The sequence below is a fragment of the Pan paniscus genome, chromosome 7, assembly GCF_029289425.2.
Source record: "Pan paniscus chromosome 7, NHGRI_mPanPan1-v2.0_pri, whole genome shotgun sequence".
Taxonomy (NCBI): domain Eukaryota; kingdom Metazoa; phylum Chordata; class Mammalia; order Primates; family Hominidae; genus Pan; species Pan paniscus.
The window spans coordinates 134121085-134138543 of NC_073256.2; the positions used below are offsets into that span (position 1 = coordinate 134121085).

A 17459-nucleotide genomic window follows, 5' to 3' on the forward strand; every position below is an offset into this window, starting at 1 on the left:
CTCATTTTCTCTCTTGCCTGCCACCATCTAAGACATGCCTGTTGCCTTCTGCCATGACTAAGCCTCCCCATCCACGTAGAACTGTGAGTCCATTAAATCTCTTTTTCTTCAAAAATTGCCATGTCTCAGGTATGTCTTTATCAGTGGCGTGAAAAAGGACTAATACAGTAAATTGGTACCAAGAGTTGGGTGCTGCTGTAAATACCCGAAAATGTGGAAGTGACTTTGGAAGTGGATAACAGGCAGAGGCTGAAACAGTTGGGAGAGCTCAGAAGACAGAAAAACTGTAGGAAAGTTTGGAACTTCCCAGAGACTTGTTGAATGGTTTTGACCAAAATGCATAACGAAAATCCAGGCTGAGGTGATCTCAGAGGAACTTGTTGGGAACTGTAATAAAAATGACTCTTGCTATGTTTTAGCAAAGAGACTGCTAAATGATTTGTGGAACTCTGAACTTGAGAGAGATGATTTAGGGTATCTGGTGGAAAAAATTTCTAAGCAGCACAGCATTCAAGAGGTGACTTGGGTGCTGTTAAAATCATTCAGTTTTAAAAGGGAAACACAGTATAAAAGTTTGGAAAATTTGCAGCCTAACAATGCGATAGAAAAGAAAAGCCCATTTTCTGAGGAGAAATTCGAGCAGAAATTTGCATAATGAGGAGCCAAATGTGCATCTCCAAGACAATGGGAAAAATGTCTCCAGGGCATGTCGGAGACCTTCACAGCAGCAGCTCCCACCACAGGCCTAGAGGCCTAGGAGGAAAAAATGGTTTTGTGGGCCCTTCTGCTGTGTGTAGCCTAGGGACTTGGTGGCCTACCTCCTAGCCACTCTAGCCATGGCTAAAAGGAGCCAAGATACAGCTTGGGCTGTGGTTTCAGAGGGCGCAAGTCCCAAGCCTTGGCAGCTTCCACGTGGTGTTGAGCCTGCTGGTGCCCAGAAGTCAAGAATTGAGGTTTGGGAACCTCTGCCTAAATTTCAGAGGATGTACGGAAATGCCTGCATGTCCAGGCAGAAGTTTGCTGCAGGGGCAGGGCCCTCATGTAGAACCTCTGCTAGGGCAGTGCAGAAGGGAAATGTGGGGTTGAAGCCCCCACACAGAGTCCCCACTGGGGCACTGCCTAGTGGAGCTGTGAGAAGACGGCCACCGTCCTCCAGACCCCAGAATGGTAGATCCACCAACAGCTTGCACCATGCACCTGGAAAAGCCGCAGATACTCAATGCCAGCCCATGAAAGCAGCCAGGAGGGAGGTTGTACCCTGCAATGCCACAGGGGCAGAGCTGCCCAAAGCCACAGGGACAGAGCTGCCCACTTCTTGCATTAGCTTGACCTGAATGTGAGACATGGAGTCAAAGGAGATCACTTTTGGAGTTTTAAGATTTGACTGCCCCACTGGATTTCAAGACTTGCCTGGGGCCTTCAGCCCCTTCATTTTGGCTCATTCTCCCATTTGAAATAGGTGGATTTATCCAATGCCTGTACCCCCATCATATCTAGGAAGTAACTAACTTGCTTTTGATTTTACACGATCACAGGTAGAAGGAACTTGCCTTGTTTCAGATGAGACTTTTGACTGTGGACTTTTGAGTTAATGCTGAAATGAGTTAAGACTTTGGGGCACAGCTGGGAAGGCATGATTGGTTTTGAAATGTGGGGACATGAGATTTGGGAAGAGCCAGGGTGGAATGATATGGTTTGGCTGTGTCGCCACCCAAATCTCATCTTGAATTGTGGCTCCCATAATTCCCACATGTTGTGGGAGGGACTCAGTGGAAGATAACTGAATCACAGGAGCAGTTGCCCCCATACTGTTCTTGTGGTAATTAATAAGCCTCACAAGAGCTGATGATTTTATAAGGGGAAACGCCCTTCACTTGGTTCTCATTTTCTTTCTTGCCTGCCACCAAGTAAGACGTGCCTTTCACCTTCCACCATGATTGTGAGGCCTTCCCAGCCACGTGGAACTGTGAATCCATTAAACCTTTTTCTTTGTAAGTTAGCCAGTGTGGGGTATGTCTTTATCAGCAGCGTGAAAACGGACTAACACAAATAACATACACTTGTGTCCTTGCTAGCTAACTTAATTTTACCAATAAAGCTGAAGTCCTCTGTGTCCCCTCTATACCTCCCCTTCCAGACGTAACTATTACCCTGAATTTGGTGTTTATTATTCTCATGCATGTTTATACTCTTACTACATATGTATGTATCTTTTATCAGTATGTAGTATTACATTTTTTTAAATTTCACACAAATAGCAGCATGTAGTGCTTACTCTGCAGCTTGCTTTTTCTCTAACCCAAGTGAAGAAGCAGAGAAAAGTGGCAGGAAAACCAAAGAATTGAGGTTTTGTTTTTCTTATCAGTTAAAGGTCCTAAATGATCATTTTTTTAAAAAAATCTACTCTCGTGAAGTCTACCTATGTAAATCCAAACACACAGTTATTCTTCTGTTCTCAGTTTTCCAATCTGTAAAATTAGGATAATAATCTGTGCTTCTTATTCCATGTGAAACTTTTGAAATAAACATTCTTTTAAAACTTTGAAAATAAACAGCTTGTAGAAATTTAAAAAATAAAGTACATGTTCGTGAAATAAAACATTGGTCAATTCAAGTATTTCAAGCTCGTAAAAGAAGTTAGCTTCCAATGATCTGGAATTAGTAATATATTTTGTTTCGTTCGCCTACCATAATTGCAATGAATATTATTTCTTCATATTCTAAACCAAGAATATGATTTAAAAAATTAATTACCTAAGAAAACTGTGTGACAGTGTTAACTGTTCTGGAATAGATTCTACTCCCAACTGTGCCACCAACCCAGTAACCAAACAAAAAACTTAAACCTCTCAAGCTCCTCACTTGTAAACCAAAGAAACTGCATTAACAATCTCTTCTTTTCCAGACCTAAACTAGTGATTATTTAAATATAATTAAGTACCCCCACATATGTGCATGTATAGAGAAACAGAGGTATTCTAATACTGCCAGAAAGAACTACAGAGAAATCTCAACCTTAATTCTGTGGGAGGTAATTCAAATGAAATAGGGAGAGCATAGCCAGTTTAAAAAAAAAAGATGCACACTGCATAAGGGTTTTAAAAAATCCAAGTATGCTAGTGTTCAGGTGCCTAGAACAAAAGTAGCCCTGGTTAGTTCCTAGAGGAATTACTTTAATGAAAACCTGCTTTGCAGACAAACTGCAAGGTATTTCACTTTAGCAAGAATATACTTTGTGTTTATTATATGCTCAAGGTACTATGAAGGTGTGTAAGTCAAATGAAGCAAGTAACATTCTATCAAAGTTAATGTGATCAGTTAAAAGTCATATCAAAAATGACAAAAAGGAAATTAAGAAAAATCCAATTTACAATAGCATCACAAAGAATAAAATACTTAGGAATACACTTAACCAAAGAGGCAAAACACTCGTAAACTGAAACTACAAAACGCTGCTAAAAGATGATGTATATAAATGGAAAGAAAAGCCATGTTCAGAGGTTAGACTTTATCTTATTATGTTGTCAATACTACTCAAAGACAGATTCAATGCAATACCTATCAAAATCACAATGACATTTTTTGTAGAAATAGAAAAATCTATTCTAAAATTCATATGGAATCTCAAAGGACCCTGAATAGGCAAAACAATCTCAAATGAGATGAACAAAATTTCTGACTTCAAAACCTATTACAAAGCTGGAGTAATCCAAAAAGTGTACTTCTGACATTAAGACAGACATACAGACCAGTGGAATAAAACAAAGAGCCCAGAAATAAACCCTGGCATATATGGTGTCAAGTGATCTTTAACGAGGGTGCCAAGATGGGACCCTCAATGGGAAAGGACAGTCTCTTCAACAGATGGTGCTAGGAAAACTGGATATCCACATGCCAAAGAACGAAGCTGGACCCTTACCTTGTATACAGCACAAAGATTAATTCAAAATGGATTAAAGACCTAAACATAAGACCTGAAACTTCCTACCAAAAAACAGAGGAAAAAAGCTTCATGACATTGGATTTGGCACTGATATCTTCAATACAATACCAAAAGCACAGGCAACAAAAGTAAAAACAGACAAATGGGAGTATATCAAATGTAAAAACTCCTGCCCAGCAAAGGAAACAATCAACCTAGTAAAAAGGCAACCTACAAAATGGGAGAAAATACATATTGCAAACCACATATCTGATAAGAGGTTAATATCCATAACTCCTTCAACTCAACAGGAAAAAAAAAAACCTCCAATTTTAAAATAAGCAAAGGACTTGAATAGACATTTTTTCAAAGATATACAAATCACCAACAAGCATATGAAAAGATGCTCAACATCAGTAATCATCAGAAGTGCAATTCAAAACCACAATGAGATGATCACCTCACATCTGTTAAAATGGCCATTATCAAACACACAGAAAATAACAAGTGTTGACAAGGATATTAAGAAATTGGAACCCTTGTGCAAGGTTGGAAATGTAAAATGGTGCAGCTGCTATTTAAAAAAAAAACATAAGAAGTTCCTCAAAAAATTAAAAATAGAATTACCATGTAATACCACTTCTGGGTACATATCCAAAAGAAAATGGAAACAGGATTTTGAAGAGATATTTGCACACCCATGTTCACTGCAGCATTATTCACAATAGCCAATAGGTGGGAGCAACCTAAACTTCCATCGACAGATGGCTGGATAAGGAAAATGTGGTATATACAGATGATGAATTATTATTCAGCCTTAAGAAAAAAGAAGAAAATCCTGTCATTGCTACAACATGGATGAACTTTTAGGACATTATGCTAAATAACATAAGTCACTCACAAAACAATAAATGCCACATGATTCCACTAACATGAGGTATCTGTAGTCAGACTCTTGGAAACACAAAGTAGAATGGTGGTTGCGGGGATGAAAGAGGTGGAAAAAGGGATTGTTCGATGGATACAGAGTTTGAGTTTTGCAAGATGAAATAGTTCTAGAAACCTACTGCACAATATGCATACACTTAACACTACTGTAATGTGTACTTAAAATTTTTATGTGCTTTTTACAATAAAAAGTTACAAAGAAAATGAAACCAGAGATTTCAAACAAGTGAGAAGTTATTTTCAACCTGATTTTTAAAAAATCTTTTAGATGCTGATTTTAGCCTTTGATGTGAGCTTTTAACTACTCTCAGCCTTTGCTAACAAAGCAATTACACCCATAGTACAAAAATAAAATATTTCTGAAATGCTTGAGGAGTATCTTCTTTCTGAAGCAGAAAATTGAACTGCATCTCTTTCTAAACACTGACTTAATCAAAAGAGGATAGAAGGGAATGGATAACAGACACATAAGGATGATCTTTGTCCCTCAAAACTTTATTTAGCAAGCTGATTTCATGTTGACAAAGTCAACATCAGCACAGTTCCTATCCAACCTATGACAAATCAGAATCACAAATTCCAAATAAGTAAAGGCCAAACAAATGATGTCTATAGTATAAACCCTCATTTCCCAGAATTTATATAATTTTCCCAAAGTATCAGACATCAAGTGAAGTAGGCTAGCCTGAGAGACTCCCAATTCACACATTATCAAAAGTTATGGTGAGACCTGTGTTAATATCCATTTGTATGCACTGCAAAGACACACTTGTGATGAACACCCTTACCTTCATCAAAGTCAGCATCATCCTCTGTGTGCTGAGGGAAAGGAAAGCAGTTGGTAATTTCAAGCCGATCTTCTACAACCAGACCCAAAAGCACTCCTTGAACAACTTCAGTTCCTTGTCCTTCTTCTTGATAATGTTTGATTATCTTTAATACCACCTAAAACACACACACACAGAAGGGAGCTTAACAACCATCCTAGTTTATTATTTCCTTTATTTCTAAGAAAAAACAAAATAAACTGTACTAGGTTTGCAAAACCACAAATTAAATAAGAGGAATAAATAAATGTCTTACAAATCCTTTCCTTTACCCTTACATAATTAATAAAGCTCACATAATCTAAACGCAGATCTGAAACTCCAGGAGTTTGATTACATGTCAAAAACGTCCATGTACAGCAGTTATGCTCTTAAATCAAAAGCTTCCCCATGGTCTGGCATCCAGGAGTTCCTTCAGCCAAATCAAAGAATACTCCCTCAACCTGAGGCTATTATTGAGAAAGTGATCCTGTTAATAGACACATAAATGACAAAACTATCAATAAGACACAGAGATAAAGGTCTCAATTATCGGGACACCTGAAAGCAGAGCCTTCTGATAAATTCTCATTTTGCATTTCTCAACAGATCATCTCCATAGTCAGAGGATGCAACAACGGGAACACGTACCCACACATATCCAACAACAATCTGGTTGGTATAGTCTCCAGCATGATCTAGTTTTCCTCAACCAGAAGGATTCACTAAGCAACCTCTAATGGAATAACCAGGTCTTCTACTACTCTCTCCTTTAATATTCCCATAAATATAAAAGAGGTAACACCATGCACAGGTGGACAAGAAATTAAAGTCTGTAATAATCATAATCATTAATAATTCCTACAACACGGGGTTAATATATGTAAAGTGCTTTTTATAGTGCCTGGCACATATTAATAATAATAGCATTAATATTTAATATGAGCCCATGGCCTGAAGACCCAAAAGGCAACACATTCAAAATTGTAATGTAAAGTTCTCAGAGGAAAAATAATTCTAACAAGAAAATGACAATTTATTTGTACGTTATTAGTGTTTCATTTAAAACAAATATATTATTGTTAGAAACGAAGTAACGGGTGGGCCAGGCACACACAGGGTGAGCAGCTACTTCTGTGTGCAGCCTGAGCCCACAGGTCAGCTCAGCCACATGGATGGTGAAGAAATAGCCTAAGAGAGAATCAATGCGGTTGTCAGCTAAACCTGCTCCCGCCAAAGTGGAAACGAAGCTTAAAAAAGGCAGCAGGAAAGGATAAATCTTCAGACAAAAAAGTGCAAACAAAGGGAAAAGGGGAGCAAAGGGAAAACAGGCCAAAGTGGCTAACCAGGAAACTAAAGAAATTTACCTGCACAAAACGAAGAAACTAAAACTGAGAAGAGTCCAGCCTCTGATGACGCCAAAGATAAAGAAGCCAAGTTTGACTGATATCATAACACACTGTATCAGTGGTCCCTATTTCCCTTCTTGTACAACCCAGAGGAATACTGTTACCAACTATTTTGTGAACACAAGTTTGTGTGAGATACTGAATTATGGGAGGGTTTGACTGTCTTGAGTGTCAGCTTAACATTCCATAGTTGGGGGGTTAGTTTTTATATCCTGTAATACAAAGCATACTAAATGGCAATATGGAGTTGCAGTCCTGCATTTAATGTCTTGAACATTTTAAATTACTTTCATTCCCACATTATTTTTTAGTAGAATTGTTTCCTAAAGAAAAACACTCTTTGATCATGGCTCTCCCTGTCATAATTCTGTGCACTGTAACATCTTTGGTCGTGGTAGTCCTGCTTTTCTAATTAACTTTGTTAATGTGCTGTGGAAGATTGAAAATTTGAGTATGTAGTCTATATGGTATTATATTGTGAATTGGTGAGATCTATGTAACAGCTTACTAACGTGAAGATACTGGTACTTGATAGCCTCTTATGGAAAATTTGCTTCCCAATTTTAAGCTGGGAAGTCACTGAAATAACTTTTTAAAAATTACAACACATGGCTTTTTAGATTTTCAGTATATATGTTAAGAATTGTGTACAAATTGAAGTGTCTGTGTACTGATCCTCAACACGACCAATAAACCAATTATGAAAGAAAAAAAGAAACTAATGACCAGTTAATAACAGCACATTACATTTACTAAACATTGTATGACAGGCAATAATCTAATTATTTCACATGTATTACCCTATCATGTAATTCTCACAACCACCTTAGGAGAAAGGTACTGTTATACTCATTTTATAGATAAGAAAACTGAGGCAGAGAGAAATTAAGTAAATGGCTAAAGGTCACACATCTAGGAAGTAGTAGAGCCAAGATTTAAACCTAGTTTAAACCTAGTTTTAGGTTTAAAAGTAGGTTTTTAAACCTAGTTTTTAAACCTAGGAGATGATTTTCATATTAGTAACTAAATTGATAGTTAAAATAACCAGGTAGTAATAGACAACAGACATGCAGTAAAAACTGTGTTATGAATAGACCCAAAAAGACTACACCAGTAAGATACAGAACTCCAAAGGAGAGCAAGCAGTCAGCAGGGAAAAGAGCTCAAAATGGAGTAACACCAAATAATAAGATTGGCAAACCTTCGATACTACGAAATGAAAGTGCACAACCTACACATTCCTGTATGAAAGACCTCTCCACTTCTTGAAAGGCACAAAAATGGACTTGATGAGTCATACAAGTATGGGTATGAGTTCCAGCTCCAGCATTTACTAGCTGTGACCTTGAGAAAGCTATTTAATCTTCTCAAGCCTTAGATTCTAATTTGCAAAATAGCACTATTTCATAGCATTACTGACACTACTAAAAATGACACAGTATAGAGTTCTCTGCAGAGTCTGCCACATAGTAAGTGCTCAATAAATGACCAATATTGTTGATTTGTGTCAATAAAATAACTAATGCTTATTCAACATACCTCTCTGCCAAGAAAAATTATTTCTACACTTAAAAAATAGAACAAATACAGGTGATCAAGACGGGATAAACTAAACTGATAAAGAGTTATTACAAACACATCTACCAATTCATCTAGGTTACCTAGATTCCTTTATACTTACCCCTACTAATGAGATTGCTAAACCACTACTGAAATCAAAGTAAACAAGAGATACTAGAAGATATATGAGCTTAACATAGTTCTTCAGACAAATCTAGAAGTGATTCCTAAACAGCTGATTCCTACATATGCAAAAGGGAGTACTGGTGACTAGGACCAGCACAGTTTCATAAAGAAGCCAGATGAAAATAACCTCATTTCCAGTTATGAAGAAAATAGCAATAAAAAAATTAATATATTTTAAAACAAGTTATTACAGTTCAAACTATATTGAAAACTGTCTTAACTCTAACAAAAGTGAATTCTAAAGGGATCAGTAAGGATAATGTAACCAAACAGCACACCAGGCTTGACATGCTTGCCAAACAGCCAATGCAATTTTATGTAGTATCAATAGAATACAGTGCTCCAAGTAAAAGAAATAATTATCTCGCTCTTTCGATATCACTGAACTGTTATCCTCAGTTCTTTACAATGACCCAAGAGAAAATTTACCAGTAACAGTACCAAACTAAGAAATGAGAAAAGCACAAAAAACAATCAGTATGAGTAAGAATCCACAGAAAAGGGTAATTACAAGAGAGAAAGCTTAAAATCCTGTGATGAGAACCAGTAAAATTAAAGCAAATCTCTCTCTAGGCAAGGGACACTCAAAAAAAGCACTTTCCAAATACTGAAGAGTTCTTTGGCCGCTACAGGATTAGTCTTACTTTGAAGGCAAAACCTAAGAACCACAGGTGATAGTTTCTGGAAAGAAGATTTCAACCCTAAGGATAAATTCTCTCTAGTACTGAAGGCTGTCCAAAAAAGAAGCATTCAGGAAAGACTCGATCACTAAAATAATTTCCAACTTTAATATTTATGATCTTGTCATTTTAATATAATCTGATAAAGTACTCAGGAAAAAAATCACTATTATCAAAACTAAGCTAGCTCATTCTTCATTGTGACATTTTATGATCGTCCTATTTCCTACATACACGCTAAAACCTCAGTTCTTTAGTTCAAGAAGTAATGTCATGGAAATGCCTTAGAGTAGGATTCATTTGGAGCAGGGGTTCCCAACCCCAAGGCCACGGACAGGTACTGCTCCAGAACTGCTCTGTGGCCTGATTGATAGCAACCTGGCCGCACAGCGGGAGGTAAACTGCCTAAGCTCCGTCTCCTGTCAGGTGACCAGTGGCACTGATTCTCATAGGAGCACAAACCTTTACTGTGAACTGCACATATAAGGGAGCTAGGTTGCATGCTCCTTTGGAGAATCTAATGCCTGACAATCTGAAGTGGAACAGTGTCATCCAGAAACCATCCTCTCACATCCCCGCAACCCCCCACGTGGAAAAACTGTCTTTCACGAAACCAGTCCCTGGTGCCAGAAAGGTTGCAGACACTGATTTACATGTTAAAAGGAAAGGAAATTCCTGATTAAATATAACTAAATGACATACATACTTCTGCTATTCTACACAGATAACCAAGAATTTGCCATGTATATATATTTCAAAGTTTCATAGATTTGAAGTATCTTTTAATAGAGACAGAATCCATGTTGTGCTCATTGTTTCCCCTCGTGAATGTTCCCATAAAAATGAAAGGATGATTTACTCACCACATCTTCAACACCTAACACAGATACTGGCACATAAAAGATACTCAAAATATATTTTGCTGAAGGAATGAATGGCAAACACTTATCACTTATGATATGTCAAGCACTCCACTGTCTTACGTGCAAGGACTCATTTCATCCTTACAACCACCCTATGAAGTCAGTTATATTATTTTCCCATTTTACATAAGGAAACAAAGATAAGCTGACAGGGAATTTAGCCAGGGAAGTGAGATCTGACTTCTGAGTCCAAAGCACTTATAATTACTTCACAATAAATGAGTGATACCAAACTGAGTGCACCAAATATGTTGGTAACAGCAAGGCTGAAAAAGACACATGGAAAGCTTAACCATTCTTCAAAACAAAAACACTCTCCTGTTATATTTTGTTTATATGTATCACAAATGACCCCACATTTGTGATACACTCAGGAGCCCTATTTACTCATTCTCAGCTGAGCAAAATCACCTAAAGAGCTTTTTTTAGATAAATGAAGAGGGGTCCTCATTCTGGATACACATCAGAGCCATCTGGGGAGCTTTAAAGTATACTAATGCGTGAGCACACTCCTGAAATTCAGCTAACTGATACGGGCTGGGTTCCTATACTGGGTTTGGTAGGTGGTGTCTGTTTTTAGGTTCTCCAACTTACTCTAACATCCTATTTAGTTCTAACTTCTAATGAAGTTGTACGGCCTAGCTTTCCTTTGTTTTTGTTTTGTTGTAACTCCTCAGGTGACTACAATACACTGCTGGTCAAACCCCAATTTCCTTTCCTGTTTTAAGACTTCGTGGGTTGCTGAAAAGTGAAGGCACTGAGAAATACAGACCCAAAAGTAAACATGTTGTTTATAAAAGCATAAATATCACCCTAATAAGAGGAATTCAAGCCCTAGTTGGAACAATCTCTACAGCATATAAACAAGAGGGAAGGTAATACCAGCAACCCATCTTGAAACATTCATGTTTTCTGCAGCACAGTAAGACTTACACCTTAGCATCTGACCCCGTATCCAAGACTGTTAAGAACCGATGCTGACTAGATTTGTTTACCCTATAAATTAGTGGGTAAACGAGGATTCTTCCATGAATTATGCCTCAAGGGACAGAAGCAAACTTGCCAGTAGAAACCCAATTTAGCAAATTCTTCTACACCTTCTGAAACTTTGTCATGTTCTGGGTGTAAATGCTTAACCTATTCTATGTGCCCTAAACAGTAAGTATTGTTCTCTGATTAGGTCAGTTGTCTCTCAAACTGTTTCCCAGATTTCTGAAGTTTACACAGTCTCAAGTTGGGCAGATCTTCAAGGAATCCCAAACTGCAAGATAGTAAACAGATGTCCTGTCTGCTGAAATTACCCTGCAGGGAACAGTTTTCTACTATTGTTCATTATTCAGTGCAAACTATTTGAAAAAGCAAAGCAGACTATATGCCATCTCTAATGAACACAATGCTACTTTTTAAAGTGTCTGGCTTAAAAAAAAAAAAAAATTAAAACCTATCTTTGCCCAAAAATCTAAAAGCAAGAAAGGATTTAACTTCTATGACAAGTATTCTCTGTATTATAGGGTAAAATATAAATACCAACCAAAAATAGCCAGATAAATAACATTATAAGTCAATAAATCTAAAATTTAGAAGAGTTAAGAATGGCAGGTAAAATCTTTCATCCTTCCTAAAGGGAAAGATTTAACAGAATCTCTAAGACCTCCCTATCAAAATCATATCAAAGACTCAGTTCCATGACAGAGAACAGTTCAAATTTGACCAAAATAAATATTAAAGCTTTTTGATGAACTAGAATAATTTCCCATCAAACATAATGTCTGCATAGACCAGTAACTACAGAAAGATTTGAAATCTTTCTGCATAGAATCACTAGGCTTCTGTTATCTTGACTTCTTTCATTCCCTCATTCATTCATTCATTCATTCACTTAGATATTTACTGAGTGACTTTTCAGATCAGTCACCTCTGCCAGGCCCTGGGAATATGAAACTAAATCAAACACATAGGTCTTACTTTTGTGGGGCTCATATTTTTAGAACAGCAAGTCTCAAACACACTGTTTCTCTTTATTCTCACACAACACTGCTGACACCAGATGTGTGGGTTCCTTCTATACCACGTAATTCTTCAATTCGCCAAACACCAGCTGGGTATCTTACAATTTAATTCAATTTTTGACACTATCTTCCTGGAGTTAGTGTCAGATTCCAAAAGTTAAGGACACAGTCCTACAAGACTGCCCTCACTTCAGATGCCAATCCCAAATCCAGGCCTCCAGTACTTCTGACCAACCAGTTATAAATCAGGAGTTCCCACAAAACCCTCCTCAGATTCAATAATTTGCTAGAATGACTCACAGAATTCAGAGAAACACTTTACTTACATTTATCACTTTATTATAAAGGACATGACAAAGGACACAAATGAAAAGCCAGATGAAGAGATGCACAGGAGAAAGTATTGGAGGTTAGGGGGCAGAGCTTCTCTGGGCCTCCATCCTCCCAGCTCCTCCAAGTGTTTGGAAACCCAAAAGCTCATCAAATCTTGTACAAGAGTTTTTACAGAGCTTAACGGAGCTTCATCTCCAGCCCACCTACCCTCCTTCCCAGAGGTCAGTGGGGCTGAAGGTTCCAACCCTGTAATCATTTGCTCTTTTGGGTGACCTGCTCCATCCTGAGGGGCCTGACCCAAATCACCTCATTAGCATTAACTCAGGTGTGATCAAAGAAAAAGCATTATGAATAAAAGACAGTCCTATCACTCAGGAAATCCTAAAGGTTCGGGGAACAGTGTGACAGAAACCAAGAACAAAGACTAAAGATATTTCATGTATTTCAAGGCCCTTTAAAATTAAAAAAAAAAAAAAAAAACTCTTAAAAAATTTTAAAAATCCCTAAAATTTTCATGGACCCCCAAAAATCTTATACATTGATATCTGCATATCAGAAATTCAAACCAAGAAATGTCTGAAATATTTATTTCTCTTAAAAATAACCTCTATTGGAAGCTTTGAAAAAAATTAAAAATAAATGCATTACATGCTAATATAAACTATGTTTTAATGAAAAATATTTTACAAAACAAGGTAATTTTATCAGGATATAAGAATGACAATGTTTCACATTTTTGTAAAAAATCTACATTTTCAAAAAAAATTTAATCCAGGAGAGGAGAAACATAGTTTTACATTTTTGTAAATCTTTTTAATATCTGGTTTAATAGAAAACAGATGGATAATCATATCTGTTCTTGCAGTCAGTCCTTTATGATATCACACAAATCATGTAGCATCTGGAAACCTCCATTAAACAGTCGTGAAAGAATGAGAGTAAAAATGGCAAATTATGTATTATTATGAAAATAAGTGTTGACCTTGGAGACTCTCTAAAAGGGTGTCCAAGATCCTCACACTTTAGGAGCCACTATTCTAGAATGACAATTAGGAAAATTAATGTGATTACAGATTGCGGAAATTGCTAAGAAAAGGGGAAAGGTAACAAGGAGGGGCAGGGAAGCAGCCTTACCTTAGGGGGATCCAGGAAGGGCTTCTGAATGAGGATACCTGACCAGAGAACTGAAGAACAAGCCATCAGCCCTATGAAAACTTGGGAGAAGAGAATACTTGACGACTATGGATTTTTAATCTTTTAATAAAAATGCTAATATTTACATTTCATAAATCACACAAGTTGTATTTTAGGGGAAGAAAAAGGCCTCTAGATGGATAAGCACTAGGGTGGGAGTGATACACGTTCATGTTTTTACTAAAAGAACTGGTAGATAAATAATAACCCCACCTACTGGCAGAAAGTTGTTTGTTTTTGAGACAGGATCTCGCTGTCACACAGGCTGGAGTGCAGTGGCATGATCCCAACTCACTGCAACCTCTGCCTCCCAGGTTCAAGGGATTCTCCTGCCTCAGCCTCCCTAGTAGCTGGAATTACAGGTGCACGCCACCACACCCGGCTAAGTTTGTTTTGTATTTCTAGTGGAGACAGGGTTTCACCATGTTGGCCAGGCTGGTCTCACACTCCTGGCCTCAAGTGATCTACCCGCCCAGGGCCTCCAAAAGTGCTAGGATTACAGGCGTGAGCCACCATGCCAAGCAGGAACAGTTATATCTTAAAATAACATTAATTCAAAACTACCAATTTCATTTATTTTTTGTTAATGAATTATAAAACACAATATACTAGTAAAATCCTTTCAGGAAAAGTTACCATAGCTTTTAATTAGCAATATGCGTATTCCTAATGCCAGGGTCAGGGTCAGTCTTTACCTAGTAGGCATGTCTATGAAGCTAACACCAGAATTCCTCTAATAAAGGTTGCAACTCCAATAAAGTTCAGAGGTAAAAAGAAAACTATTTAAGAAACACATTGGACTTTCAGGACCTGCAAGTTAATGCAGCCATGCCCCAAAATACATCAGACATAGACATAATCTGCAAAACCTAGGAGCTGAGTAATAATCCAATCTCTGTTCTTGGGTCAGGATATGGAGTTTTGAACTTGGCTGAGCCACGAAAGTAGAAATTGAGACCTTTCTAAAAAGCTTCAACTCTAAGAAACTTGCTAGTGCAAAAGCAGAAAACAGTAACTACAGTATCTTATAAGCTAAACATAAACGCACCAAATGACTATACCTAGTCCCAGGAATCTACCCAAGAGAAATAAAAACATCCACACAAAGACATGTCTACAAATGTTCATGGTAGCATTATTCATAATAGCTAAAAACCGGAATCAACCCAAACCACCAAATGCAGATGAATAAAATGCAGCACAGGTTGAGTATCCCTTATCCAAAATGCTTGGGACCACAAGTGTTTTAGAGTTTGGAATAGTTGCATTTTCAACCCTATCTTTACGCCAGAGCAGAGAATAAGCCAAAACACCACCACCACATAATGAGTAATGCAAATAGGTCTTCTTGGCCCCATGTGGATCATCGTGGGGAATCTGCTGTTGATGTATCAAGCCCCCACTTTATTACGCTCTGCAGGTATGCTTGCAGGAGGTGATTTGGGCATGCAGAAAAAAAAAATACGTAACACAGCTAAAGGAGACTGGGAGGGTCTTTTTTCCCTTGGAGACCCCGAATAAACTGTGTGGTGTGCAACTGTGTTTTGACAACAATCCATCACATGAAGTCAGGTATGGAATTTTCCAATGTGGCATCATATCAGCGCTGAAAAAGCTTCACATTTTGGAACTTTTCAAATTCTGGATTTTGCAATTAGGGATGTTCAACCTGTATATCTATTCTATGGAATTATACTCAACAATAAAAAGGAATAAAATACCAATAGACAAAACAAGGAGAAATCTCAAAAACATGCAAAGTGAAAGAAGTTAAACAAAATGTTATGTATGACACATATGATTTCATTTATATGAAATTCTAGAAAAGGCAAAACAGTAGTAACAGGAAGCTGATAGATAAGTGGTTGCCTAGAGCCAAGGTGAGAAGGCAAATACTGACTGCAGAAGGATACCAGGAAACTCTCCAAGTGGGGAAACTATTCTATTAATACATCTTGATTGTGGTAGCAGTTAAACAATTGTTTACAATTACTAAAGTTCGTCCAACTGTGCATTTAAAATGAGTGGAATTGCCAGGGGCAGTGGCTCACGCCTGTAATCCCAGCACTTCAGGAGGCTGAGGCCAGCGGATCACGGGGTCAGGAGATTGAGACCATCCTGACTAACACGGTGAAACCCCATCTCTACTAAAAATACAAAAAAATTAGCTGGGCGTGGTGGCACGCACCTATAGTTCCAGCTACTTGGGAGGCTGAGGCAGGAGAACCGTTTCAACCAGGGAGGCAGAGTTTGCAGTGAGCCGAGATCGCGCCTTTGCACTCCAGCCTGGGCGACAGAGCAAGACTCCGTCTCACAAAAAAAAAGGTGGAATTTATTTTGTATAAATACCGTAACTGAACAAAACTGTACACATTTTAAAAGTCTGATGAAGAAACAATTCATACATGCGCTGACTCCCAATTTTACTCTCAATTTCAGAGTTCAAAGATCCCCTGAGATGCTATAATACCCAAAGAGCTAAGAACCACAACTATAACCCTACCTATTATGTATAATATAAAATAAATATCTATTGACTCATGTTTTTAATAAACGTAGGTCACCAAAAATAACTTAAATTGTATTATTGTTGAAGACAAAGTATACTGCTTAGAATTTTGCTGTTTACAGTATTTTGGAATTTAATGAGATTATTTAGACAATAGATAATTTGTTCCTGGAAAAGCCTGTTTACGTAAAACAAATTCAAAGAAATTGGAAAATGTTAAAATATTTGCCATCTCCCTGCCCAAAAAGACATGATTTTTTTAAAAATTCACACTACCCAATATTCTATATCAAAAAGCATACTTCTCAAAGTGTGCAAGCCCTAAAAACAAACATTCAAACCTGAAGGACAGATATGCATTTGAAAAGATCTACGAACCTCTTAAAATCATCAGCAATATTTTCTACCTACGTACTTGAAGGCATTTCCCTGGGGGAGGAAAAAAAAAAGACTTTGTCATTCTTCAAATTCCCAAAAAAGCCCATAACCCAAAAATAAAGTTTTAAAAATTAATAGGGCTGGGCGCAGTGGCTTGTGCCTATAATCCCAGCACTCTGGGAGGCTGAGGCAGACCGATTACCTGAGGTCAGGAGTTCGAGACCAGTCTGGCCAACATGGTGAAACCCATCTCTACTAAAAACACAAAATATTGGCCAGACATGGTGGCTGGCACCTGTAACCCCAGCTACTCAGGAGGCTGAATGCAGGAGAATCACTTGAACCTGGGAGGCGGAGGATGCAGTGAGCTGAGATCCCACCACTGCACTCCAGCCTGGGCAACAGAGTGGGACTCTGTCTCAAAAAAAATAAAAATAAAATTTTTTTTTTAAATTAATAGTAATAAAAACTTATTACCTACATGCAGTTACGTGTTTGAATGAAGAACAATGAGGCCAGGTGCGGGTGCCTCATGCCTGTAATCCTAGCACTTTGGGAGGCCCAACTGGGCGGATTGCCTGAGCTCAGGAGTTCGAGACCAG

The 17459-nt window shown here is 37.8% G+C and overlaps 1 protein-coding gene across 1 annotated transcript in view; it reads right to left on the minus strand.

Moving 5' to 3' along the window:
• Positions 1-17459, minus strand: part of EIF3H (eukaryotic translation initiation factor 3 subunit H) — a 110354-nt gene that overhangs the window by 72754 nt on the left and 20141 nt on the right. The window contains exon 2 of the mRNA XM_003823335.6: positions 5659-5815. Coding sequence (XP_003823383.2) covers positions 5659-5815 — 157 coding nt within the window. The remainder of the gene's footprint in view (positions 1-5658; positions 5816-17459) is intronic.